This window comes from Gobius niger (genome assembly GCF_951799975.1).
Source record: "Gobius niger genome assembly, chromosome: 17".
Classification (NCBI taxonomy): domain Eukaryota; kingdom Metazoa; phylum Chordata; class Actinopteri; order Gobiiformes; family Gobiidae; genus Gobius; species Gobius niger.
Window position 1 is genome coordinate 25,402,517 of NC_136868.1, and position 27,583 is coordinate 25,430,099.

Genomic DNA, 27,583 nt, shown 5'->3' on the forward strand with positions numbered 1-27,583 from the left:
GGCCGAAAAACGGTTTTGTTTTTGTGTGGCATCTGATTTGATCCGGACTTCTCCCGTCCCATGTCAACCTATAGGAGAAAAGGGGCGGGCACAATTCATGGCGGCGCCCACTCGAACTTCCGGAATAAGGTGAACACTGTAATTCATTTGGAGAAAAATGTATACGACACCTTCGGTAATTCGCTTTATTCCCAGTTTTCCCACCCTAATAAAGGCTGTGAATTTATCTTTTTCTAATCTTTTCCCCACACCTGCCTGCAAAACACGGTGCACTACAAGGGAGCAAAAGGAATTCCACTTTCCACTCAAACTGCGCCTCTCTATGGCATTGCAGAGCACACACACGTGACTTATAATACCTTTGACCGTGGCGTAACATGTAGTGTGTATTCCATTCATGATTGGCCAGATATGATAATACTCTTTTCTTATTGATATCTGATATATGCGCCTCCACATATGACTATAGGACTCTTTATACAAACACAATAAAAAAAAGTGCAGTAGAAAATACATCTGTGTGTTTGTATTTGACATTACGCTTAGAATCTGTTAGAACAAAAACTCTGATGCACGACCACGACTACTTCATGATGGCTTATGTTCGATACAAATAGTTGATGCCGACGTTTGTTAAAGAAAAATAGAAACGATTTTTTTATATTTCATTTCAAAAGGTAGATCATGTGCTTAGCTTGAAGAACTTGATGAAGAAGCAGCGATTGATTTCATTTTTTTATCTTATTCCCATCACCGTCTGTGGCTCCTTTTGTATATTCCACAAAGCGACGTTAATATCATCCGACATTCTCCCCATTCTCAATGCAGCATATCCTTTTTTTTACGAAACGCCGCTGTCATCATCATCATTGTGTCGTTCCATACCCAAAATAGCCGTGTGTCTTTTAGCGTCTCTGTCCTGGGTTCAGGGAAGGTCTGGGGGGCTGGACTTTTGGTTGGACTTCAAAAGGTCAATGATGTCTTGGTTGGAGGCCCCCTCAGCCACCGTCAGGGCCGTCTGTCCATTCTGTGGGACAGAGACAGAAGTGGAAAAACGTTACTCTGTGTTCATGCTCAAAGAGGCACTGCAGTGACTGTAAAGGGCCAGATGGTGGCAGTGTGGTGTTGGACAAATGCAATGCCGAAAACAGTGATGACAACGTTAGAGATGGGGTTTGCACGTTTTAACAATTAACCCTTAACCTTAGCCCAGCACATTGCTTTCTCCAGACCTACAAACATGATCAAATTAAATTATCTAGAAAAAAAATAAAAAATCTTTGCATAGTCGTCAGTTTTTGTCATATTTTTGGTGCTATTTTGTTACGCTTTTGTCACTTTTTTGTTGTTTTTTGTCACTTTTTTGTTGCCTGTTGTGTTGGAGTTTTTGCCACTTTTTGTCGCTCTTTTGATGCTTTTTTTTTAGCTGTGTTTCCAAGAGGGCTGCAACTAAAGATTATTTTGGTAATTGATTAATCTACCAATTATTTTCAAATCGATTGGCTGTGAAAGGTATATGAAAACGTTATTTTTATCACCTAAATATAAAGTGGTTCTGCTCGAGGACATGTTGATGGAGTAAACTTGAAGTGAGTGTTTCTGGAGGCGTTTGTGCTAATTCTGCTTTCTGATTGGATGAGACACAGACAGATATTTATAAAATGTTCCATGTGCAAAACACTACTGGCCATAACTGTAAAACCAAAGTAGGTTTTCAAAAAAAAAGAAAAAAAATGTCATGTAATTTTTATGATGATAATGCATTGGTTTTATATAGTGCTTTTCTGAACACTGAAAGACGCTTCACATTGCATTATTCATTCCATACTTGGTGGTGGTAAGTTCCTATTGTAGCCACAGCTGCCCTGGATGGAAGCGAGGCTGCCTGTCTGCACCATCGGCCCCTCCGACCACCACCAACCACTCACTCACTCCATTTGCCAGGCTTCCTGGTGTTCCCAAACGGTCTCCCATCCAAGTACCGACCAGGCCCTTCCCTGCTTAGCTTCCGAGGTCTGACGGGATCGGGCAGAGCAAAGACGGTGTGGCCACATTTTTGCTTTAATTGAGTCTGTGTTTACTAGAAAGCGATTAATCGATTACTAAAATAGTTGTGGACTATTTCAATAATCGGTTAGTTGTCGATTAATCGTTTAGTTGTTTCTGCCCTAGTTTCCAAACTTCTTGTCCGTCCCGTTTTCGTCGCCATTTTGAGCTTTTAGATTTGGGTAAAGTCGAGCTGGAGAAAAGGTGCTCGGTTAAGGCGGGGGTTTAGACTTTAAAGAAAATATGAACTTATAAAAGGATATGTTATTTCAAACGTATCCTTTGTGTTGCTGTGTTAATCGAAGTCAGTTAAACAACAAGAAAACGTCCTCTATGGTAAAGAATTGTGAAAAAATTATTATGGGTATGAACAATGAAAAAAATACAATTATACATTAAAATGACTGTCTTGTACTAGTACTAGCTCTCAATGTTTTTTTTTAAAGGGGAATTTTTAGTCCTAGAACCTACAGGACGGCAGCATTCTTGGCCCTTCGTCACTGACTAAAACATGTAAAGAAACACCGCTAAATAAGTTCTCCTAGTTTCTCTATTTGAATGATCCAAAACTAGCAAAACACAGGAGCAAACCGAACAGTCCTGAGCCTTTCCAGTATTACTGAAATGCAGTCCAATTACTGAGCCACCTCGCAGTCCCGGCGCGCTGTGTTTAGAATCAATACATGTTGTGTGAAGTCTTTGTGCCACACCGGCTCCAGCTCAAATTGACTCTGTGGAGGCAGTCTGCAGCTTTGTTTGGGTCCCCGATCACTTGTACCAAAAAGTAAACTCATTTCTCTGCAGTTTTTTATTTTATTTTTTTATTTCCCAGACCTTTGCTGCAAGCCGTATTCAACCGTTTTCTCATCACACGTTCAGAGCAAACCTTGATCCTTCACCTTATGCTCAGAGCTTGAATGAGTGGTGACACATTGTGCAAGGTGCTTTTCTGATCTGACATGTGCAGGTAGTTTACTGACAGAAGGGGAAATGTGTTCTGACAAAAAAATGTGTTCATGAGAAGAAAACTATGACTAAAATCTCCAGATATTTTCGTGGACAAATAAAAACTAAATACAAATGGAAACAATAAACTAAAACTGAACTACCGTTTAAAAGAGTCTCATATCATTTCAATCCACTGCCAAAGAACAGGTCTTCAGGAAGCAGGGAATACGACTGAATCTGTTTGAAAATGAATTGAATAGAATAAAATACAAGCGTTTCATTTTATTATAGATATTTTAATCTCCAGCTCGTCTCCATGGAGATGTGTATTTACAGAAGCCGGTCAAATTGAATGCTTTTTAATGCCATTTCTGATGCCCAAATTTATACTGCTTTATTTACCAGTGCGCACGCTGGTAAATATACAAGCCTGTATTCAAAAACACAGGCTTGTATATTTTAATGCCACAAACGCAGAAAAATATCTGTGCATATTTCATTCCTTAGCATTTCCAAACATTTCATCAAACAGAAGAAAGAGAATTGAACAAAATGGGCAACTTTTCGGCAAAAACTGTTTTAAACCATCATTTTGGTATTTTCGATGAACTTCAACAGTAAAAATTGGTAGAAAAAAATTATTGCATTTAGATTTAATGCCAGTTTAACTAATTGAATGCCTTTTTTATAATTATATTTAAAGCCTTGGCTTTACTTAAATGTATTTAATTACTTTTAATGCTTTTGAATGCTCTGCAGAAACCCTGTTACTAAAGCCAAATATGAGATGGAAATCTGCCCACTGCAAAAAAATAAATAAATGTTTGTGTCTAGATCAGGGGTCTCTATCTCTAACCAGAATGCACTCCAGCCACTAGGGGGCACCTTAAATAAAGAAAGGAAAGAATTCCACACGTGTCCAGCAGAGGGCACTGACATAAATCAGACATAGATCAGGATATAAACAACACGTTATTGCCACGTGGTAAATAGACAGTCTGCCCCAGGGCGGCTGTGGCTACATTAGTAGCTTGCCACCAAGTGTGGATGAGTAAATAATGACAACACTGTAGCACAAACTTGTAACACAGGCTTGTAAAGTGTAATACAAGTGTAGGCCGTTTATATGAGGCTACAATCGTATATTCCCAATCAAAAATCTTTTACTGGAGCTTTTGATTATGGTCCCAGGCAATACACTCAGGGTATATTTGTGAAATATACTTGGAGAACCCTGGTCTAAATGGTCATTAGCAGAATGTTTTGTATTGCTGACAACAGTCTAATCCCAAATGTTTTGCACCGTGCCTACTGTTAAATAACCATGTCTTAAAGATTCAGGTCGGCTGTTTGATCTCCTCGCCCACAAGTGCCTGCCGTTGTATCGTTTGGCAAAACACTGTGTACAAGCGTTTGTGAATGTTATTTATGGAACAAAACAGTGGCTGGAAAATAGCTCTTGGCTGCAGTCCCGTGTGTCTCCATACATTTATATCCATGAAGCGCTGCGTCCTGAGCGAATAAATGATGTTATAACTGTGTTCCACGATCCACACATTTAATCAACTGCAAAATCCTATTAGTTCTAAAAACCTAATCTAATGTTTATGCACCGCATCACTGTAGGGAAACCGCAGGGCTGTTTTCCATTCTGTCGTTAAAATCCAGACCTCTCCAGTACGTAATAATTACCATACGGGTAACGCTATGGCCCGGGACGCCGTATGCACTAAGCGTTGGTTAAGGCGGGCGCGCTGCTGCTGTAAATCATTTCCCCAGATGACTTCACACGCAACATGTGATGAGTGTGTTTGTAACTTCCTGCCTCCTTCCCGCCGAGCGCCCTGCTGTTTCCCATTTGTTTCAATTATCAAACAACGTACATTAGATCTTACAACAATGCACGTTACAACCGGCAGACGCTGCAAGCTGAACCTGCAAGCTGAACCTGCAAGCTGAACCTGCAAGCTGAACCTGCAAGCTGAAAGTGTCCTTGGCGCGCAGGTGCCCCCCACACCGGCCAGGAAGTAGGATGCAGTTGCTTATTTTAATGAATTTCCACCATGTCTTCATTCGGACTGAACATTTCTATCATAACATAATTTTCTTCTCAGTGCATAATTGGAATTCAGCAAAGACTGACTGATATAACTGCTAAAACTCGCATGCACTTCAGAACGTGTTTGCAAAGGTCTAAACTACAGGGTTGACTGGTTTTATACCAAAAAAAAGTGTCAATAGAGATAGAATAATACTGCAGTCACAACACAACTAAAATAGTGTGTCGTCGTTGAGGAGCAGCGACGTAAATGACCCACTGTAGATACAAGGATCTGTAGGTTGTAAAGATAAGACACTATGGTTTCCTGTAGATTAGACAACAGTCCCAAAACAATGGCGTGTTTGTGAGCGGTGTCAGGGCTGTGTATGTCTCCGGAGACTTGGCGAAGTTCCCTTTCCTAAGTCGATGTCATCCCTAGAAGCTGACTTTTAAGACACACAAAAGACTGTTTTTTTTCTGGGGGAACTATGCTCTGATGAGAGAAGACAGCATCTGTCAGACTCAATGGTATTCTAAGGTTTAGGTTTATATGGGCCTCAGGACTTTATTGTCTCTTATAGCCATCTGTTACAAGTTCAACAGACCAAGAACAAACGAGAGCTCAGTTCATCTTTAAAATACCAGTAGTATGTGTACCTAGTAGTAAAGCCACAGTAGGTTTTGGGACATTTGATCAAAAAGTAAATAAAAAAATGTTCACAGCTCAAACTTTAAATTTATGAGATTGTGAGATTATTTAGTAATTCCTTCTGTCAATATCCAACAGCAATGTTAAAGGAATAGGCCATCGTTTTTACATACTGAGATATGTTCTTACCTTAGCTTTGACGAGTTCTTTAGGACCTGTCTGATCTTCACCCGTGCCTTCAGTCACGTAAACACAGCGCAGACGGCGTTAGCATTTAGCCTCTCCCTCTCTCCTCTATAGCTCCAAAACAGGTCAAGATAGAAGCTACCAAGCTCTTCCACGTTTTCCCTGTTGAAATATGGTTACGTGAAGTGTTTTACTACAAAATATAGTTACACAAAATTAAACAATGTGGATTTTCTAAGCGGATAAAAGGGGGAAAAGGGGGAATGAAGATTACTGCACGGATTTCGAACTACTCCTGGTATTATTACGCCTTACAATATAGTTCCCCCTTTAATCCGCTTAGAAAATCCACATTGTTTAATTTTGTGTAATTATACTTTGTAGTGGAACACTTCACGTAACCATATTTAAATAGGGAAAACGTGGAAGAGCTTGGTAGCTTCTATCTTGACCTGTTTTGGAGCTATAGAGGAGAGAGGGAGAGGCTAAATGCTAACGCCGTCTGCGCTGTGTTTACGTGACTGAAGGCACGGGTGAAGACCAGACAGGTCCTAAAGAACTCGTCAAAGCTAAGGTAAGAACATATCTCATTATGTAAAAACGGTGGCCTATTCCTTTAATGGTGACTGATGTCAATTTAGGAAGCATTGCCCACCTAGAACCAACACAGGCATGCAAAAAGGCTTTCTAACAATATCCACACACTAATACAAAAGGTTTGCAGTTCGATCGTTACTCTGCAGAGCAAGAGATTTCCAAAGCACTGTCCGACAACTTCCAGTCTGAGAAGTGCTCACCACTCTGACACAAGGCATGCAAAAGTTATACATTTATTCTAATTTCAGCAGAATTAACACTCGTTTCAGCTCCTGCTCTGGGTAATGAATGACAATGACTTTTTAATCTGCCTTCGCACAGCATGCCACAGTTTCTATGACACCAGGAGGCGGGACTGATAACCCGGGGCAAGGCCATTGAGGCATTTACAAAAAATCAAATCATTTTAATATCAATGTGGTATCGGACTGGAAGACAGAAAAGGGAAGACAGAATTAGAGAGATACAGATACACAAAAACATGTTGCAGTGTTCTGAAGCAGCTGCAGGCGTGTAAGCAAGGGCTGACTGACGCAGGTGCACAGGGCATTACAATAGTACAGCCACGTCATGACAAAAGCATCGATCAATATCTCAAAATGATACCTTGAAGTGAGGACTTTATCTTTGCTAGTTGCTTCAAATAGCAAAAAAGAAGTCTTCACCACAGCACTAATCTCTTCATCAAATTTGAAGTCTTGATCCACTTTCACACAAAGGTTCGAACCAGTGGGCTGAACAAACCGTGCCAAGGATCCCAAGTTTACAGAACCAGCACTACCAGCATCCCGAGGCCCAACCAGGAGAATTTCAGGTTTTTGTAAACAGACATCCAAGTTTTGATTTCATCAATGCATTCATTGCAGTTGAGTAGCACAGAATATATTCACATCCTTTAAGGGAAACATAGATTTGACCGTCATCAGTGTAGAGTTGAAATGACACCCCAAACCTTCGGAGGATAGATCCTATGGGGAAGCAAGTACAACGAGAAAAGCAGTGGCTCAAGGATGAACCCCTGTGGTACACCAGAAAACGAGGGGGGCTGTTGAGAAAACAAAGTCACCAAACTCCTCTCTGAACCACTCCAGTGCATATCCCCGAATGCCAACCTAATTTTCGAGGCGACACAGGAGAATTTCATGATCCACTTTGGCGAATGCAGCAGCACAAAGCCACAGAGTCCGTACATCAATATACTGTATTGCTAAAAATATCGTTACACACGCATGACATCAATGTCCTGCACTGTTTTGGTCATACAGGAAGCTAATGGTCAGAATCACCGGGCTGAGGGAATAACCTATTGTGCATATTTTTCGAGGTGGAGAAACCTACACAGACACAGGGAGAACATGCAAAGTCCACACAGAAAGGCCCCGTCCGACCCAGGGATCGCACCAGGAACCTTCTCGCTGTGAAGCATCAGTGCTAACTACTGCGCCAACATTTTGGGACATTCTTTCTTTTAGAATGTTCCAAAATCATTGTTCAACTACCCTGTTTTTTTGCTAACCACTGTCACCAAACAGGACAGGTGGAAAATGAATTAGACACTCTAAAGATATATAAAAAAGTAGTTTGGCATTGAAAATAATCCACCCTAAGAACAACCCCTTGGATTAAGTATCTCCTCTCTAACTTAAATTGGCAGCCTTCCTGGACACTCCCGTCCCTGTACCTTATCAGTGAGGCTCATGTCACACTGTTGGGTCTCCAGCAGCAGGCGTGTGATGTGCATGTGTCCGTGTTCGCAGGCACACATCAGGGCAGTGGAGCCCTCCCGGTCCTGGGCGTTCACATCCGCTCCGCTGCTCAGCAGCAACTTCACCATGGCAACACGCCCATGGCTCACTGCGAGCATCAGCGCCGTCTGGCCAGCCTGCGGGGAGCGACAAGTACAAGTAGGGGTGTGAGGAGCTGAATTAAACAGTGAGAAGATTGGGAGGAAGTGAAGTGAGGAAAAAAAAAATCTAACTTTGGAAATTTGGGTGGCCTATCTACAAATGAAACATAATTAAGGTCAATGACCAGAAACCTACCAAAAGCTGCAAACACCGCTGAGGAAAAACAAAAAGAAAATACTTTCAGTGCAATCTTTGATTCCAAAAAATTCCAAAAAGGGGGCATAAACTTTTGTGTAAAGTCAACAATCCCATTGTCAGCAAACATTCTCTCTTTTAGATAGAATGCTCCAAAATTAGAAGAAAGACATCACAAGGTGTGAAGGAGACAAGAGAGCGACCCACTGTTCAGCAGGAAGAGATTCCTGTGCACTGCCTAACTCGCACCTATGGTAATGCTTCAGAATAACTCCACTATGAACCGATGATTAAAGATGCTCTGACTTTCTACAATTTTTCCAGGAAAACCGATCAATAGAAAGTTCAAACAGCTGCAAAGTGTGGGTCAAACAGGTGAGATTTCTGTGGAAAATGACTCTCTGCTTTAACATGAAGAATTTGCTCTAATATTATATTCAAGCTGTAGGTTATAGTAATCTCTGACAAATTACCTAAATATTCAATTGTGAAGCATTTTCATCTGAGGAGAAACAAAAAACAAGAAATAAACCTTGAAATTCATTTTTTTTTTCTAAAGGAACAACATAAGCTCAACATGATGCATTTTAAGTGAGAGTCCAACTAACAAAGACTCATTCATTTTTTCTATAGCTTTCATACACCATTTATTGTCGGGAAATGCTCTTTATATATTACCTACTTACTAATTCATGCTAGTTAGTTGCATTTTTTGTTCCTTTAAAAAAAAAAAAAAGAACAACAATATCATCTCCCAGTTCCTATGACCTGACGCTTGGATGTCTCTAAATAAAATCGCTCGTCAATATTGGCATCCATAAGAGATGACTTTGCTGCTTGGAAGTCAAAACATGCTGACTCTTCAGTTTGGAAACAAAGTGGCATTCAACAAATCTGCAAACACAACACCGCTTTGTTCCCCCGTCCTCTCTCTCCCCCTTCTTGCTCTGGAACAGGGCCTACAGGGCTGAGTACCTGACGTGAGCGCGCATTGACGTCACCCATCTTCAACAGTTGCTCAGCCACCTCCAGATCGTCGGGGCTGTCTGCAGCTGTGAGCGCGGCCAGCATCACTGGAGTGTAGCCCGCCTTGTTCACATTGTCAGTCTCGCATAGTCCTAAACAGGGACAAAAGATATAGTTACACGGTGCAATGAGACTAGTATTTACTGCGTCGATACAACACTGTGTCCTTTCGCGTCAGCTTGGTCTTTGGCTTGTTTTTATATCTCCGTGGCAGAGAATAACCTTTTTACAAATGACTCTGGGGTTTATTATCATACATTAAAATGCCAGGAAGGTCGATAAAGCTCTATGACACAGTTTTCCGGGTTGTTGTTGTGACACAACCTGTAACAGTAAGGCCGACATAATGCCAAATGTAAATCTAGACACATGAGCCAGTCCTGATGTGAATTATGTTTAAAGGGACTATACAGAGTTTAAAAATGCTACGATTATGTATTTTCCTCCCCGTACATGTTCAACAATGTCCTAATGTGTAGAATGAGCCCAGACCTGTTCACCACCACGCCTCTAAAGTCATGAACTGTCACTTTAAAAGGTGTTAATTCAGGTCCGAAGTGCCGTCATGCACGAGCTTAATATAGAAGCTGCAGTTACGCGCAAGACCTGAGGTGGCAGTAGTGAGTATAAAAATGGCCAACTTGCATCTAGTCCCTTTAAGGATTTTCCACCCAACTTTCTTCTAGAAGTACAAATATCATCTATTCACCTTATTCCGCCCCGCCCACTTTTGCCTCTTTTTGCCACTTCCATTGCACTGACACTTCCAGTCGAGCGCGAAGCCCGTTCATTAAGTGTAGAACGAGGGAAAATGTTCAGCGCTAAAATCTGACGTTTAGTAGATTGATTTGTGTAAAACGTCCAATGTTCATTTGCACCAACAAGTCAACACTGCAATGTGTTCGTGTAGTAACTGATTTTATCTGGACTTTTCCAGTGCTATGTTAAAGGAATAGGCCCCCGTTTTTACATACTGAGATATGTTCTTACCTTAGCTTTGACGAGTTCCACTACAAAGTATAATTACACAAAATTAAACAATGTGGATTTTCTAAGCGGATAAAAGGGGGGACTATATTGTAAGGCGTAATAATACCATGAGTAATTTGGCATCCGCACAGTAAAGTGAAGATTACTGCGTGGATTTCGAACTACTCCTGGTATTGTTACGCCTTACAATATTTATCCGCTTAGAAAATCCACATTGTTTAATTTTGTGTGATTATACTTTGTAGTGGAACACTTCACGTAACCATATATAAATAGGGAAAACGTAGAAGAGCTTGGTAGCTTCTATCTTGACCTGTTTTGGAGCTATAGAGGAGAGGGGGAGAGGCTAAATGCTAACGCCGTCTGCGCTGTGTTTACGTGACTGAAGGCACGGGTGAAGACCAGACAGGTCCTGAAGAACTCGTCAAAGCTAAGGTAAGAACATATCTCAGTATGTAAAACGGGGGCATATTCCTTTAACTAAAATGTGCAAATTGCATGCACACTATTCCTACTATCTGCACTCTTTTTTTTCATGCAGAGCTGCTAGAATAAGTGAATTACTCCTAAGTGAGATGTTGTTTCATCTTGTTTTGTCCTACTTTAAATTGATTGATATTCTAACATAAATTCAGTATATGTACAAGAAATGATATTATCAGTGGGTTTGAGATAGTAGAGGTAGCTTAGTGGAAAAATACAAAACCCCTTCAACTGAACACCATTCTAGTTTTGCTCAGCAACCACATCACAATGACTTGAGAAATGTGAAGTATGTCACTGTTGCAAGTCATCAAGGCCAACACTGGACTAAACCAGGACTCAACAATTCAACAACAATTCAGAAAAATTATACTTTGATTGATTGGTTAAGTGCAATGGCCAAAGTTTTAATCCCGTTGAGACCCATGGATGTGCTTTATGCGGTTGTTTGAAAGGCTACTTTGCACATCTCAGCCTTGGTGTTTATTGTAAATGAGGAATTATTAGAGACTTTTTTTTCCACTTATATCTCACCTGTATCTAGCAGCAGTTTGACCACAGAGAAGTTGGAGTGCGAGACACTGTAGTGGAGCGCCATGTTGCCGTTTCCGTCCGTCAGGTTGATCACGTACGGTAGCAGGGTGGGCGTGGTCAGGCCCACTTGTCTCAGGTACAGTCGCACTGTGTCTACCCTGGACTCCTTCTGGCTGGACACTCGGAACCACTCCTGGTAGAGCACCACCAGGACCTGCCGCTGTGGGAGAAACAAGGCAGGAGGGTTATAGAGATGTGGTGTAAATGATTAAAATACCACTCACCCTTCAAATTGAACTAGTTAAAGCTAAAACTAAAACTGCACTCTGACAGGATATTCTCGACCAAGGACAAGTATTGTTGACATTTGGGTCGTGGCCTGCCGTGACAGGTAGAAGGTAAGTCCCAAAGCCACAACAGCCAAGCACCACTGCCCTAGAGTGCTATAAATGAGAACCTACCCAGTGGTTTTATGGTGTCCCTGAATAACATCATTTTTACTGTTAGGGCTGCACAGCTTGCCTCAGCCTGAAGTGCCAGGGCTGCAAATAACCGCTCACATTATTGTGCTAGTAAGTCACAAAGCAGCGGAAGGAACACAATGGACCTGAAGGGTTTCGCTACATAAGCAAAACATCTGTTACTGTCAGGATTCTTGTACTTACCTAAATAAACAAACCGGCCCATGTTTTGTAGAATTAAATGGTAAAAGTACGAATAATAATGGATTTGCAAATCTGCAGGTGTTAGTGGTTACAGATTTTAGCTACTATGCACACCAAATAACAAGTTCTTACCATTTCCTTATCAGGGGACGACACCTCCTCCATCCGATCCTTCACATAGAGACAAGCGTCGACAAATCCTCTGTCGACTTTCTCCCTAAAACCACAGCAAAAAAATAAAGAAAAAAGATTGGTCTTAGGACTATCAGTTCTTAAAGGAACAGGCCACCGTTTTTAAATACTGACATATGTTCTCACCTTAGACGAGTGGATGTGTAACTGTCTGGTCCTTACACGTGCCCTCAGTCACGTAAACAGGGGAACTTTATTGCGAGGCGTAGTAATATTACTACGTCATGCAATACGAGCAATGTCGTCACATCCGTTGGCCGTGGCAGTCAATTTACGTTTAAATATTTGATAAAAATGTTATTAAAATCCTATGATCGGCAAAAACAATGCTTCTCTTGCGCTGTAACAGATCTATCATTTTACAAAACCGAGTTAGAGGTCTGGATGCATCAGCTGTTGCCTACCTTCACCAAAAAATCCGGTGAAAATTGCGGAAGTAAACAATAACAGCAATTGCTCATAAATAGTTCACCTTTTTATCCGGTTAGAAAATCGACATGTTTAATTTTGTGTGATACTATACTTGGATCATGTAACCATATTTAAAAAAAAAAACGTGGAAGAGCTTGATCGCTTCTAACTTCACCTCCGTTTGGATCCATAGATGATTACGTGACTGAGCGCACGCGTAAAGACCAGACAGCTACATATCAACTCGTCTAAGCTAAGGTAAGGACATATCTCAGTATTTAAGAACGGTGGCCTATTCCTTTAAAGCAGTACTAAGTCAGTCATGCCCCTAGAGGCCATAAGCGCCACTGCAGACGTCGTAGCATGTTTTGGTTTTTTACTCATTTATTGTTCGTGAGAGTAAATACGACGCCGACAGAAAAGACAAAGGGAGAGAAAGATATTGTACATCCAGTTACACAACTGAGATCACTGTTTTCACTCAAACCTGGCTGTAAATACTGTTTAAGTGGCGCTAGCTCGTAGTTAGCTTTGCCCGTTAGCCTGTTAGCTTCTCCTTCGTGATTCCATTAGTGTGTATTGGGTCTCCGGGTCGGAGTTGGGAAAGTTGCAAGGGTGGTTTTCTGGCCAGAGGGGAGATGAAAGACCCCTAATAATCCCATTAACACTTGTATTACCCCCAGAGGGACTACAGAAAGGATTTATTAAGGTAAACAAGTTACTTAGTACTGCTTTAAGCAATATCTTGATAAAAATGAGTTTCTTATATTGGACAGTCGACAATATATGTAAAAATGGTGGGAATGTGGAAATTGGAGAGGTTGAATTTATTTATATCCACTAAATATCGTATGTGTCTGTGCTATGAAGGATTGTATAGAAAAACCTCAGGAGAAGCTGGAAACTCCTGATTAACATGTCTTCAAATTAAATGCTGAACAACTTTTTCAGACACTACAATAAAGAAAATGTGATAAAAAGAGATCAGTGCGGCTAATCTATCATTCAGTCATTGTGGACAGGCTATGTGTTGTCACTGAGCTAACGGCTAACCCAAAGCAGCACAGTCACACAGGTGTTGTGATAAGACAGGTGTGGAGTGATGGATTAATTTTGGCCCCGCTGCTGTCTGAGGGGCCCCGCTGGGACTGACCCATCAGCCCTCAGTCCTGTCTACACACTTGACACACTTGAGTAATCTTTCAAGGAGGGGACCCAACCTCCTTTTAGCCAAATATTGTCCAGCTTGATTGTCAAAAATAAATCAGAAGTTACCAATTCACAAATGAAGATACACAACAGGCTATAACAGTGGTTCTCAACCTGGGGGGTCGCCAGATCATTTAGATAAAATAGCCATATTATCATTAGCATATAATCTGATATTTTATTGTAGCATGTGTGTGCTATTTTACCAGAGTGCCATTTTTTGTTTGTAGTTTGATGAATTTCATTTTAGCCATTTTTTTTTTCTTTTTTTCTTTTTTTTTTTAACCCCTTAGCTCCCACCTGAACCGAGCACATTTTCTCCAGTTTGGCTTTACCCCAGTCCAAAAGCTTCTGGAAAAAAACTGAGACGAAAACAATGATGGAAATGGGACAAAAAAGTGACAAAAAATTTATGAAAAAGTGGCGAAAATGTTACAAAAATGTCACAAGAAATTGACAAGAAATTGACAAAAAAAGGACGAAAAAATGACAAAAATGTGACAAAAAAATGACAAAAATGTGACAAAAATGTGATACAAAGTTGACAAAAAAATGACAAAAATGTAACCAAAAAATGACAAAAATGTGGCAAAAATGTGATAAAAAGTTGACAAAAAATGACAAAAATGTGACCAAAAAAATGACAAAAATGTGACAAAAATGTGATAAAAAGTTGACAAAAAAATGACCAAAAAAATCCCCAAAAAATCAAAAAATGTGACAAAAAAATGACACAAATTTGACAAAAATGTGATAAAAAAGTTGCCAAAAAAATGACAAAAATGTAACCAAAAAATGACAAAAATGTGATAAAAATGTGATAAAAAGTTGCCAAAAAAATGACAAAAATGTAACCAAAAAATGACAAAAATGTGACAAAAATGTGATAAAAAGTTGCCAAAAAAATGACAAAAATGTAACCAAAAAATGACAAAAATGTGACAAAAATGTGACAGAAATGTAACAAAAATGTGACAAAAATGTGACAGAAATGTAACAAAAATGTGACAAAAAAATTCCAAAAATGTGACAAAAAAGTGAGGAAAATGTGACAAAATGTTACAAAAACATTACAAAAATGTGATAAAAATTTGACAAAAAAATTACAAAAATTTGACAAAAACTGACGGAAAAGATGACAAAAAGATCCAAAAATGAGTTGAACACCCAACAAAAAAATGATGGAAAAAAAATGTGATGACGTGAGGAAAAAGATCCTCTCGGTTCAGGCGGGAGTTAAGAGGTTAAGAATTATGTAGGCTACTATTTCTATTTACTTAAATTACTTTTCTGGGAGCTACCTAGTTGTGCGGCCTTTTTTCTTTTTCAGCTCTATAGTCCACTTTGGTCCTGCACACTATTCAGACTGGATGTGCGTGTTTTTTCTTCTTTAATACTATTTCTATTTCTCACGGTGTGACCCGAGCGGGGGTCACGAATCCCCTTTTACTGTTAAAATGGGGGTTGCGGCGCCAAAAGGTTGAGAACCACTGGGCTATAACATTGGCTCCAGTTACATTCAAACCTATCCTGTTTTCTGTAGTATATCTTACCCGTCTTCTTCCAGGACCTCTTGCTCAGGCGTAATGTCCAGCAGCCCTCGCTCACTCTCCTCCTTCACCCCCAGCGCACTGGCCTCCGCTCTGGGCGCCTTCTCTGCCTCCGCCTCTGCCTCCGCTGCCGGCTCTGGTTCTTTCTGCTGCACTTCTTCTGCGGTCTCCGGCTTCTCCTCTACGGGCTCTGGCTCCTTCTCTTTCTCCACCTCTGGTTCGGAACTGTCCTCCTCCTCAGCCTCCACCTTTGACTTCTCATCCCCACTCGACTCCTCACTGGATGTGGTTTCGTAGCTGGAGAAACACACACACAGTGACGTATAGGAGAGTTATCGGCGTGAAGCCTGCTGTGGATGGAGGAGCTGCATAGTAAATTGCCAAAGTAGCAATATTAGTTGATGCAATAACATTTATTTTTTTACTCATTTGTTGCTAACTCAGTCTCCAAAGCAATGAGTGTTACTGTGATCGAGCAAATAGCGACTTAACTTATTGCACATTTATTGAACAAAGTGAAGACGGACAATGTTGTTGACTACAGTTTAGTGGCTGAGCTCTTCACAAGAGCAGTTTAAGAACTTTGTATTTTTCTGTATCTGATTCATGACCCTGCATCAAATGAAGATAACAAAAAGAAAACAATTCTGCGTCCTTGGCTTATAAGCTTTTCCAGCTTTGTTTTCGAATGTTTTTGAACAGAATCACTCAAAAAATGTCACGGCCAGCTTGTGACTAACACTCAATGATGAGTTTTCAGAGAAGAAACTATTTAAACCTGGTGAACTTAAAAGCAATGTGTAAACCTGTAAGAGGACGGAAAGATCACACAGGACGTAGGATAGAAACGTAAGGTCAAATTGCGGCTTAAAGTGATTGTAAGAATGCAAAATGAGGGGAGAGAGAGAGAAACAGTCAATTTAGCATTTACCCTTGATTTGTTTCTTTAGAAAAAGGAAAGAGATTAACCAAAAGAATGTGTCTCTAAATATGTAAAACTTCAAAAGAGAAAAAGTCCAATCAACACAGTAAACTGAATAACATTAACAGAATAACATTCCCTCCACAGATTTAGATGAGATGTTTTCTCTGGGGACAACATCTGTAACACCTACACACCAAAATATTCAATCTTGTAAACACAATTATGAGAATGATAGACACATTTTATTTATTTGTTTTTCATATTAATATTACATTTTCTCTGTAATACATTTTGTATCAATTATGTAATTTATAATAAATATTACAAAACTCACCAAAACATTTTCCCTTACATTGATGTCAGTAATCTATGGTCAAAGGTTCTAAGGAGTATATACAGTCATAGGCCATCAAAAAAGTGAACCACACCTACTGAGATGTTTTGCTTTTTTGTGAGTGACCATCTCAGTCTCCTGACCTCAATATCATTGAATCACTGTGGGGAGAGCTCAAATGTGCAGCTCATGAAAGACAACCCAGGAATTTACAGGAAGTGAAGGCTTTTTCCCAAGAAGAATGGGCGGCTTTACTATTAGAACAAATAAAGAACCCCATCCACAACTACCACTAAAGACTCAAAGCTGTCATTAATGTTAAAAAACACAGTATCAAAACTGGAGTATGTCAACTCACGGTCATTTAGGTACTTTCTCTTTTCTATTTTAAAATAGTTAACATAGTTGTTTCACCATAAATGGCTTCACACAACCACTACCTATGGGCGAAAACATATTTTTGTGTTATCTTTCATATTCTTTGAAAAATAGTTTGGTATGTTATGTAAACCTTTGTATATTTTACTGTATATCTTTTCCCACCTATAAATCTGCAGTTTCACGCCTCAAGTCAACAATATATTTTACTAGGTTAGAGCAAATAAAGTGGTCTTTAATGACTAACGTTACTATTTAGAAAGCAGCAGCAGCAGCAGCAGCAGCAATGGTTGATGATACCTATACGTCTTCCTATGACAGAGCAAAATAAACATGTCCACGTACCTAATTTAGAACAACTTTGAAGTCCTGCTAAAAGGAAAGCCCATGCAGCGAACTTAAGCACCCGCACACTAGGAACATATTTACCTTACAGCCAGATGATTTAAAGTCAACATCGGGCAAGGGAAAGCAAATACTTACTAAAATACTTGGCCTTAGACATCCAAAACATCTCCATGTAGTTAAACATATACAGAATCCATGTGTGTGTGTTTGCTAATGTCAAATATCCCCAATTGGACAAAACACAGCCTTGTCCAGGAACAGGTTAAGGTGATCTTTAAAATGGGGGCGTTTGCACATGAAGGCACTGCTATGATGAATCAGATAAGTCATATCTTGACTGCCGGTTATTCGTGATTATTTATGGTTACACACACACACACACACACACACACACACACACACACACACTGTGAGGTGTTTAGGGGCCGCAACATTCCCTGGATTCCTCAGAGAAACTCAAGGGAGGCGGGAGATAAAAGTTGATGGTCCAAAAAGGTGAAACGCTAACTTTCCGGTGTGGGGTAGACGCATGAAAATGTCCAAAGAAATATTGTTCCTTTGATGTATCTGCCTCATTAAAAAAGCGCCTCTGCTTAGTTTGAAATAATAATAACGTGGGAGTTTATTTGGAAGGTCCAGATAACATTGGAATTCATCTACCACACACAGAGGTATGTACAGTAGTTGGCAAAATATGAGCACAAATAAATGTATGAATAGTATGAATAACACAGATTTCTAGTGCTTTTCAATGGACAGCACAGTATTACCCAGATCTACTGATCAGAGGAATGTAGATCGGCTGGTAAATCAAGAGCTTTAACCCCTCAAGAATATGTACAGAATAAATAACCAAACCCTTTTGCCTAAAATGAAAATAAAAATCCCAGGCTAGGTGAGGCATCTCTTTTCGGGAGTATTCTCACCATGCCTTGGTGGGTTTCCTCCAGGTGTGCTAGTTTCCTTCATAAAACAGGCTCCAAAGGCTAATCCTGCAGCGATTGCCCAGAGTGAGACCAAACTGAGTTCAAGATCTGCAGATGCTGTGGGTGAAAATACTCTTAAAGAAAAGTGGGAAAGAGGCTAATTTTGAGTTGCGTAAATGGACTAAAATTCGAGAACATTCATGGAAAGTCTTAAGAATACAAACTACGTTAAATTTTGAGACCATGTTGCTAGGTAAAAGGCCAGATTGTATAACATTTTGTAAACTATATCTGTGGAATAAATATATTGGGAATCATTGTAAAGTATGACTGTATGTAAAACGTAACTTCTTCATTGCATAACTTAACAAAAAATGAATAAAAAGAAAAAGATCTGCAAATGGGACATGCACTAGCTTAGTGAGATTTTCTTATTGTTTATTTGACCTTTATTTAACCAGGACGGTCCCACTGGGATTAAAAACCTCTTTCTCAGGGGAGTCCTGGCCTCAGAGGAGAACCTGATGCTCATTTGGTTTTTAGCTTAGCTCAGTTTTGTGACATTTTAAAATGAGCAATATGAATAAAAATGATAGTTAATAATTGGCAGTTCATGTTCATGTACATTAAAACTCATTTTATTTTACTGTATCATGCATCCTGCGCACATTGACCAAATTCGTTGTGATCATAAACATAGGCACTGTAAAATTTTCAAGCTAAGTAAATATCCTCTGAACAAGTAGCTCCTTCCAGGTTTAACGTTTTACTTAAAGGCCTCAACAGCGCACAGATACATGGTTATTTGTTCAGGAGAAGGGTCCGCCGGGTTATGTTTACACGTCATTTTAAAGAAGGGAGGAAGGAACAGACCTCACAGCGGCTCTGGCAAAACACGGCCGAGGGGAGCAGGTCACAAAACAGTCGCGCACAGGAATTTAACTGACGGCCAAAATGAACGGGCTGTGCTGTTGATTTCCTCAAATTAGGTTGGATAAAACAATAGACGCAGCTTCCTTAAACAACAAGCAACATCCAAAGTGGAAGACCGGTGCAGTGTTTCGAAGCTATTCCGTGGGTAAAATATTAGAAAATGACCACATGTATGTTTATCTTGTACGAGAAAATTCTGATGAGCTTTTTCCTTCTCCAGCTGGGCTAATCATTTAGGTCGTGTCTGACTCTGGGTGGAAGTCTGTGTTCTCTGAATTCATTTGCATTTATGGATGCATGAACACACACTGGTTTTGGATCCTACTGAGACATGGCTGAGAGCAGGGAGGCATTATTAAGACTGACATAAATTTGTGCACATAGTAAATGGCAATGTACTGTGATGATTATTACTATTCATACAAAGCCAGTTGGGGCCCTTTTAAGGTTTGGTTTGGTCAGAATAAACCTGCTACAGGCAATTAGGAGTCTACTTACTTAGTCTACTACTAATGTACAATTGTCTCATGTAAAGCGCTTTGTGACCATGTCTGTGAAAGGCGCTATATAAATAAAGATCTTCTTCTTCTTCTTCTTCTACTTCAAGGAAATGTTTTACACACATTTATCACAAGCACATACAGCTTAAAGGAACAGGCCAGTGTTTTTCCGTATTGAGATGTGTTCTTATCTGAGCTTAGACGAGTTGATGTGTACTTGTCTGGTCTTTGTGCGTGCGCTCAGTCAAAAGACCAAAGTTAGCATTTAGCCTCTCCCAGCATATTCCTATGGACCCAAACGGGGTGAAGTTAGAAGAGACCAAGCTCTTCCACGTTTTCCCTATTTCAAATTCGATGATGTTACGCGAGTAATATCTTCAGAATTCTTTAGGAGTGAAGATATTACTGGACAGACGTCGAAGTGCTCCTAATTTGTTATTACGCCTTATATTATAGAACCCTTTTTTACCTGCTTAGAAAGTCAACAGGTTTAATTTATGTAACAAGACTTGGATCATGCAATTACTCACGTAACCGTATTAAAATAGGGAAAACGTGGAAGAGCTTGGTGGCTTTGTAACTTCACCTCCGTTTGGCCCCATAGCGGAGAGGAGGAGAGGCTAAATGCTAACAACATCTTTGGTCTTTTTGCGTGACTGGGCGCACACACAGAGATCAGACAAGTACGCATCAACTCCACCAACCTCAGGTAAGAACATATCTCAGTATGGAAAAACGGTGGCCTGTTCTCTTAAAATTATCACAATAACAGTAGTAGTGTGAAGCATAGAAATACAATGGAGAAGTAGTGTTCGATCCTAACGTATGCGGACAGTTAGCAAGTAGGCTAGTCCGGCAGATTTTTCAGAGTCTGCTCGGTGAATTTTTCCAATAGCTGACCCGTTAACATTAGTCATCAATTATCAATTATCAGTCATCAGTCAGCAAATTATGAATGATCCAGATGTTTTCAGCTGTTGTCAACCCATCGACCACATTTAGGTGGGGTCAAAGCCAAGATAGAAATCATTAAGGTCTTTTAAGATTTTGCTTTAGACACAAATTAGCTTAGAAACGTGTCCTCTGAGCTCAATGCTAGCTCAAATTCAGCTTAGTTGCTGCTTTTTGTGAGGTCGTTATCACATCCAGTGGCCACTAAACTTCATCTTATAAGATGTTGATGATAAAGAAACCATAGAAATTGTATAAATGCCATGAAAAGGACAAAACATACCCCACACGCGTTAGTATTGTGCCATTTTCGTTTCCCAACATTCGATTTAAATTAGGTCCGGGATTCGACGGCGAACAAAATGCATTTGTAAGAAGAAAGGCATTTCTGTGATTTCTATGTTGTGAAGGACTAAAATTGTTACAGTAATTCTGAATGAATTTCACAAATAACAAGCCCAGATATAACATTTCAATCAATATTTCATGTGCAAAATGTGCAAAATGTAAGCCAAATTATTTATACTTAACTCTGCCAGAGAGCATACCGTTATTGTGTCCCTGGACAAGACACATCAGCAGTTTTGCCCGTTTATAAAGTGGTCTTGGTTGCAACAGTGAAGGTGTATGAAATAACCTGAATGCTCACTCCAGCCACTAGGGGGCAGCTTAAATTATAAAAGGAAAGAATTCCACATGTGTCCAGCACAGGGCATAAAAAGCAATCTGGATATAAACAACACATTACAGCCAAATGGTAAATGAACAATGGACAGTGGAGTGAATGAATAATGACTAGAATATTGTGGAAACTTTTGACGGAATAAGCAGTATTTTATAATCACAGTTCATTATTATTAATTTATTAAAAAAAACAAAAACAAATTGTCCCTCGACCCAAAATGAGTTTGGGTCAGCACAGTCATTTTAGTTATATAACATGTACATTTTAGCATGTGACCAACACATCTCAGGCCACTGAAAAGCAGTGAGTTAATTTCCCCTGAATAACTGCAGATACTTCATTTTGGATCGAGCCTGATTTACTGGTTCCTCATCTTCCTAAGAGAGTACTGTTATAGTTGGTGAATGTCGTTTTTCACAGTTAAGTCAATATTTGCTCTTTAATAAACACCAATAAAAAAAACTATTTTAATGGAGCGCACTTAGGATATATTTTGTCCCCCAGTGTAATTGACTTGGAGACCCCTGGCGTGTGGCGTAGAAACAGGCCATGTAATTAAATAGCAAAATTAGTGTATCATTCAAAACACAGAGCAACAATATTATTCAACCTTAATGCCACCATTAATTAATCATCTATTACCTGTAGTCATTTTACACACTTCTGACTAAAGGGATAATTGCACCAAAGCCCCGTCGAGCACAAACCTGACGGTACGCGATCCTTGTGTTGTAATAAATGTGAATCAAAACGGTTTGCATTTGATTACTCACCCGCATCAACAAACAGAGCGAGAGCCTCCATTAGCCTGTAGGTGTTTATCATTTTCAGCGCAAAGTTAAAACGCTCACGGGCGCTGCGGCGCACGAGTGCTAATCAAACGGATTAGGAGGGTGATTAAAAAGGCCGATCTTACCCTCCGTTCACCCCCACAAACTTCAGGTTTTTCTTGGCTCCCTTGCTCCCCTGCTTGTCTGCGACTCCATTTTTCTTCATAATTGACTTGAGTCCCGCTACAGGAAAGGAAAGAGGGAGGGAAAATAATAGAAGAAAGGTGAGGGAAATTAATTAGATTTCATAACATGTGCCGGAGTAAACATATATCACATTTGAACAAAGGCCTGTCAATCTTGTCAGCTCAGTCAGACGAGCAACTCTCACACCAGCAAATATAAAAATATGAATTTGAACTAACTGTATATTTAGCGGTTTGACCTTTGACTTGTGGTGTATTGCAAATGACTTACTTACCACAATTAAAGACTATTGTTAAGTGCATCTGTTCACTGTGCTTTGTTTTAGGGGTCAAAGGTACGCACTTTCCAGCTTGTACTTCAGGGGTAATCTGCAGTATCCACAGGTCATAACATAAGCCTCACTGACAAGATACAACCTTGACACTGCCAGGCCTATACCGATGTAAAAGGGCGATGCAATTGATTGAACATGTGTTTTTTGCTGACTCGTGTTTGGCTTCTCCATCCCGGTATTTCAGCTTAGATGTGACTTGAAGCAGATAAGGTGCAAAGGCTGAGTGATGTTTTATGCAAAGACACATAGAGATATGGCACTGACCCAAAAAACATGAGCTAAAAAGATCCATGCAACCACCGTCCCACAGGAATAATGCTTTTAGAAACACTGTCTCTCTCTGGGGGGAATGAGGGGGGAAAGGGAGAAGAGGCAGTATTTAAATTAGTTTCTGTTTGGGAAAATTTGCTGTGAAGTAAACAGCGTTGTCATATCTAAATATAAATACATTCAAAAACTAAACAAATCAAAGGACATGAAAAACAAGTAAAGTAATTCCACCTTCATTTTTGTACCCAGAAAATGGCAGCAAACAATGCATAGAGCCAAGTGAAGCTGTTTAAATGAGACAAAAATCTCTAGATATTTCACTATTGATCCGTGATAAAAGATTTACATCCATAACTACATACTCTATAGCCATTTGAAAATTGCTACTGTCTAGTCTAGAGACATTACGTACAGTATGTTTTGCACTTTTTAACTCCCATGCTGAACTTCAAATGAACTGCTAACATATGTGTGTGATTGCATAGCTGGAGCTCCCCAAGCCGTAAAAAGAATGGACAGATATCAAGAATAACTGAAGCATGACCATTAACTATATGGTGCTCACATACACACAGGCCAACGCACTGCATTTATGTTTGTGCAAGGCGTACAAGGCCAAGGCAATAATTTGTTGGAGGCTGATCATTAGAAGTGCTTCCTTACCGTGCATTCTGTCAATAAATAATGTGTGGGAGAAGAAGTGGGTTGAAGGGACACTAAATTATACGGTTCATAACACTTACTGGATGTCTAGCAATGAGAAACAGATAATGAAGCGTCTAAAAGCGGCTCAGCTCCAGAGGGAAGCCAGAGAGGACGTTTGGCAATGAATTTTAGAATTTATACCGTCTCATTTATATCTTAAAATAGCAATTTGATGATAATGGAGATAACACCACAAGCATGACAAGCAAGCTCAAGCTGACTTTTCATCGAGCAACTAGTTGAATATATGTGAATGTATACAGCAAAATTTGAAAATTCCATTATTTTTTAATGAAAGACACTTAAACCAAGTGCTCATTTGTCATTGAGCCAAACACTTTATATTGAATCCAGTTTTGGTGTGAGCCTTTGCAGGTACATGTTACTCTTACATTCAACTAAAAGGAAATTGCTAAAGTAGATAGTTATGCTTAAAGTAGTGGAAAGGGTTAACTTTTAAGAGGAAGACCTACTTTGCTCTTGCTGTTTGCTGGCAGCTGCAGCTTTCTGTCCTGGGGAGTAGAAAGCTGACAGGACGCTGAGGGAGCTGACCAGCTGGCTCTGGATGGAACTCATCTTGGACGGAGCAGGCTTCCCCGCTGGTTTACCTGCTGCAGCGGCGGGGTTCGCCTTTCCCGCCGGTTTGGCTCCTGTGCCCCTTCCTGGCTCGGCTTTCTTCCCCACCGCCTGTTTTGGAGCGCTAGGGGCCTCCTGCTGACTGACTGTCTGTTGTTGCTGCACTCCAGAACCACTGCCTAGCTGCGCCCACTGCTCGCCCAACAGTCCTGTGAGGCGCGTTACCACCTGTCCCAAAGCAGCAGGCGAAGTTGGGGAATCGCTAGACCCTTTTCGCTGTGTCTCCCCACTGTCCCGACGTGTGCTCTGGCCCTCTCCCGAGCCACGGCGCTGGCCCTCTCCCGAACCACGGCGCTGGCCCTCTCCCGAACCACGGCGCTGGCCCTCTCCTGAACCACGACGCTGGGCTGCCTCGCTAGATCCTCTCCGAACCGGTTGGGTTTCGCTGACTTCTTTCGGTGCTTGACTCTCTCCGCCTGAGCTTCTTCTAGAACCCTGAGATGGGGTGTCTTGAGATCCCTGGCGAGTTGGCTGCGTTACACTAGATCCTCTTTGTGGAGCTTTCACTTCTTTAGAGTTTCGCCGTTGAGTCGTTGAGGTTTGCGACTGAATAGACTTTGGACGTGTTGATACTTCACTTTTCGTTTGAGGTTTTAATGGAGCTTGTTCTTGAGTTGACGCTACAGGAGCCACTTTTTCTTTAGCTTGAGGCACAGGTGTGACTTTTGGGGGTTCTTGGACTTGTGTGGTGGTTGTAACTGTAGGTTGAGAAGTAGCAGATACTTGTTCTTGGGACGCTGTTGATTTTTGGGGCGGAGTTGGCTGGGTTGCTTGGGTTTCCGTGGACGCCCTACGAGGTCGGACAGGTGCAGTTTGAGGTTGTGGAGGTGCAGGTTGGGGCTGTTCTGATGAAGGCCTTCGACCTCTTTGAGGCCTTACAGGGGCTGTAGTTTTTGGAACTTCAGCCACTTTCTCAATCAATACTGGCTCTTTGACTTTAGCTCGAACAACTTGAGTATCTTGTTTTTTGTCTGTTTTATCAGCTACAACCGCTTTAGTCTCAATTACCTCTGTTACTTCATCTTGTTGAGGAGCAGATTCTTTGATTTCTTCTTTATTTTCTGCTGTGTTTTCCTCAACTTTTGGTTCTGCATCTACCGTTGCAACAACTTTACTAGTATCCTCAACTATTGTCTCTTCAACTTTATTTTCCGAAACTACAACAGGTTGTTCAATTTTCCCATCTGCAATCTCAGCTAAACTCTCAGTCACCACACTTTCAACAACTTTGCTTGCTTCCTTTATTGCTTGACTGACATCCATGACTTCCTCTGTCTGACTGACCACCGTTTCTACCCCTACCGCTCTTTCGCTAATTGCACGTTCTTGGATCTCTACTTGTTCAACATGTCTTGCTGGGTTGTTTTCCGGCCTCCTATCAACTTCCGTTTCAGTTTGCTGGTCTGCCCTTTGCGCTGCCTCGGTCTCTGTCACCCTATCTACTGTCCCGACCCTCTCTGTCTCGGTCCCCCTGTCCACACTTCTGGTCCTCGGTCTCCTTGGATGATTATTACCGGTTTCCGTTTCCGTCACCTGGTTGACCCTTTCCGCCACTGGTGTCTCTGTGGTCTGGTCTAAAGTGATCACCCTTTCTGTCTCCGTGCTTCGTTCCATGCTGTTTGCCCTGGGTCTGGGCGGGCTGGCGGGCGCTTCTTCTGTCACCTGGGTGTCGTCTTTTCTCGCCTCTACACCCTGATCCGTGAGTTCAGCCGCCGGTTGGGGCACGTACACTTCAATGCAGATTTTGTCCGTGTCTGTCCCCTGGTCCACTTTACCGTGCGATTCTGTTTCCGTCTCTTGATGGGACATGTCCACTCTTTCGGTTATCGTCCCGGTGTCGATGCTTTCTCTTCTAGGCCTGTCAGTCATTTCTGGACTGCACACTTCGACCCTCATTCCCTCACTCAGCTGCATAATCTTCTCCTCTTTCACCTTATTTTCTTCCAATTGTCTTTTCAAAAGCGAATTTGTTCGTTCTAAATTTTCTGTAGCTTGAGCAAGTTTCAGCTCAAGCAGTCTTAGCTTCTCTTGCAGCTCCTCCACACTTTCTACAATGTCAGCTTTTTCTTTTTCCGGGCTGACATTTTGAAAACTTCCAATGTCTTTTACTGCCCCCCTAAGTGATATTAACTCTTGTCCTGCAATTTCCTGTGATAGCTTTTGAGTGGATTGCTCCAACGAACTTCCTAATATGTCTTTTTGTTTGTCTGATTGTTCCGACAGCACTTTTTCTGTCTTTCCAGAAATGTTGGGTGCTGCTTTGCTGATGTTTTCCTCCCCTGCCTGTCTCTGTGTCTCAGACTTTGCAGGTTTAGTCTCTGGGGGCTGAGGCGTCAAAGGTAACTTGAGCTCTTGTGATGGCCGGTGTCCTTGTTGCTTGTCTTTACTTTCAGCTGAAACTTGGGCTTTTATCTGTGCTTGGAGCTGTAGAAGTAGCTTTTCCCTTTCTTCCCTCAGTGAGGATATCTGCGCCTTCAATTCTGGGATAGTTTTGACTTGTTCCTCTAGCTCTCTGACTCGTTTCAGAGCCACGGTGATCTGTTGGTGAAGCCCCGTCCGATCTTGGGGAATGCGTCTTTCTGTGACATCAGGTGAAGCTCGAAACATGTTTTCTGACGAGCCATTCTCCGGAGTGACCAAAACGGGGCTACTTGAATCGGAACCTTTTCTTTGAGGTAAACTGATGGGCATGCTGGACGCTCTGAGTAAGTTTGGTCGGTTTTGTAATTCGGCGGAGGACTCAGTACGAGTCCCAGCACTAGTCTCTTCTCTTGGTTTTGGGGAGACATAGCCCTGATTGGTCAAGCCCCTGCTACTCTGGCTGGTGGACCCCACTTCACTTCTAAAGTCAAATATCTGCTGGACTTCTGTCACCCGGGATTTCGGTTTGGGTCCCAAGGTGGATGTTCCGGACCATGCGGCAAGTCTCCTTTTGGAATAGGTCTGACTCCATGTCCTGGAAGGCTGAAGTTCCGGGGCAATGTGCTAAATTTAGGTGGACCTTTTATTCTGCGTTGGATGTGGACTCTTTTAATGGTGTTGCCTTTTTCGATGTCGTCGACATATTTGAGAAAGTCCAGGTCTAGGTGAAAGCCATAAGGAGTCTCCACAG

The 27,583-nt window shown here is 41.1% G+C and overlaps 1 protein-coding gene across 1 annotated transcript; it reads right to left on the bottom strand.

Annotated features, from left to right (window-relative positions):
• Nucleotides 1–751: 751 nt before the first annotated feature.
• Nucleotides 752–27,581, bottom strand: kank4 (KN motif and ankyrin repeat domains 4; the record flags this gene model as incomplete). The annotated part of the gene is given in 10 exon segments (XM_079574415.1): nucleotides 752–1,027; nucleotides 8,149–8,349; nucleotides 8,510–8,527; nucleotides 9,485–9,627; nucleotides 11,543–11,762; nucleotides 12,340–12,424; nucleotides 15,573–15,866; nucleotides 22,466–22,562; nucleotides 24,309–27,387; nucleotides 27,390–27,581. Coding segments are annotated over 10 exon segments (4,431 nt in total), but the record flags the coding sequence as incomplete, so codon positions are not given.
• Between the last annotated feature and the right edge of the window lie 2 nt (nucleotides 27,582–27,583).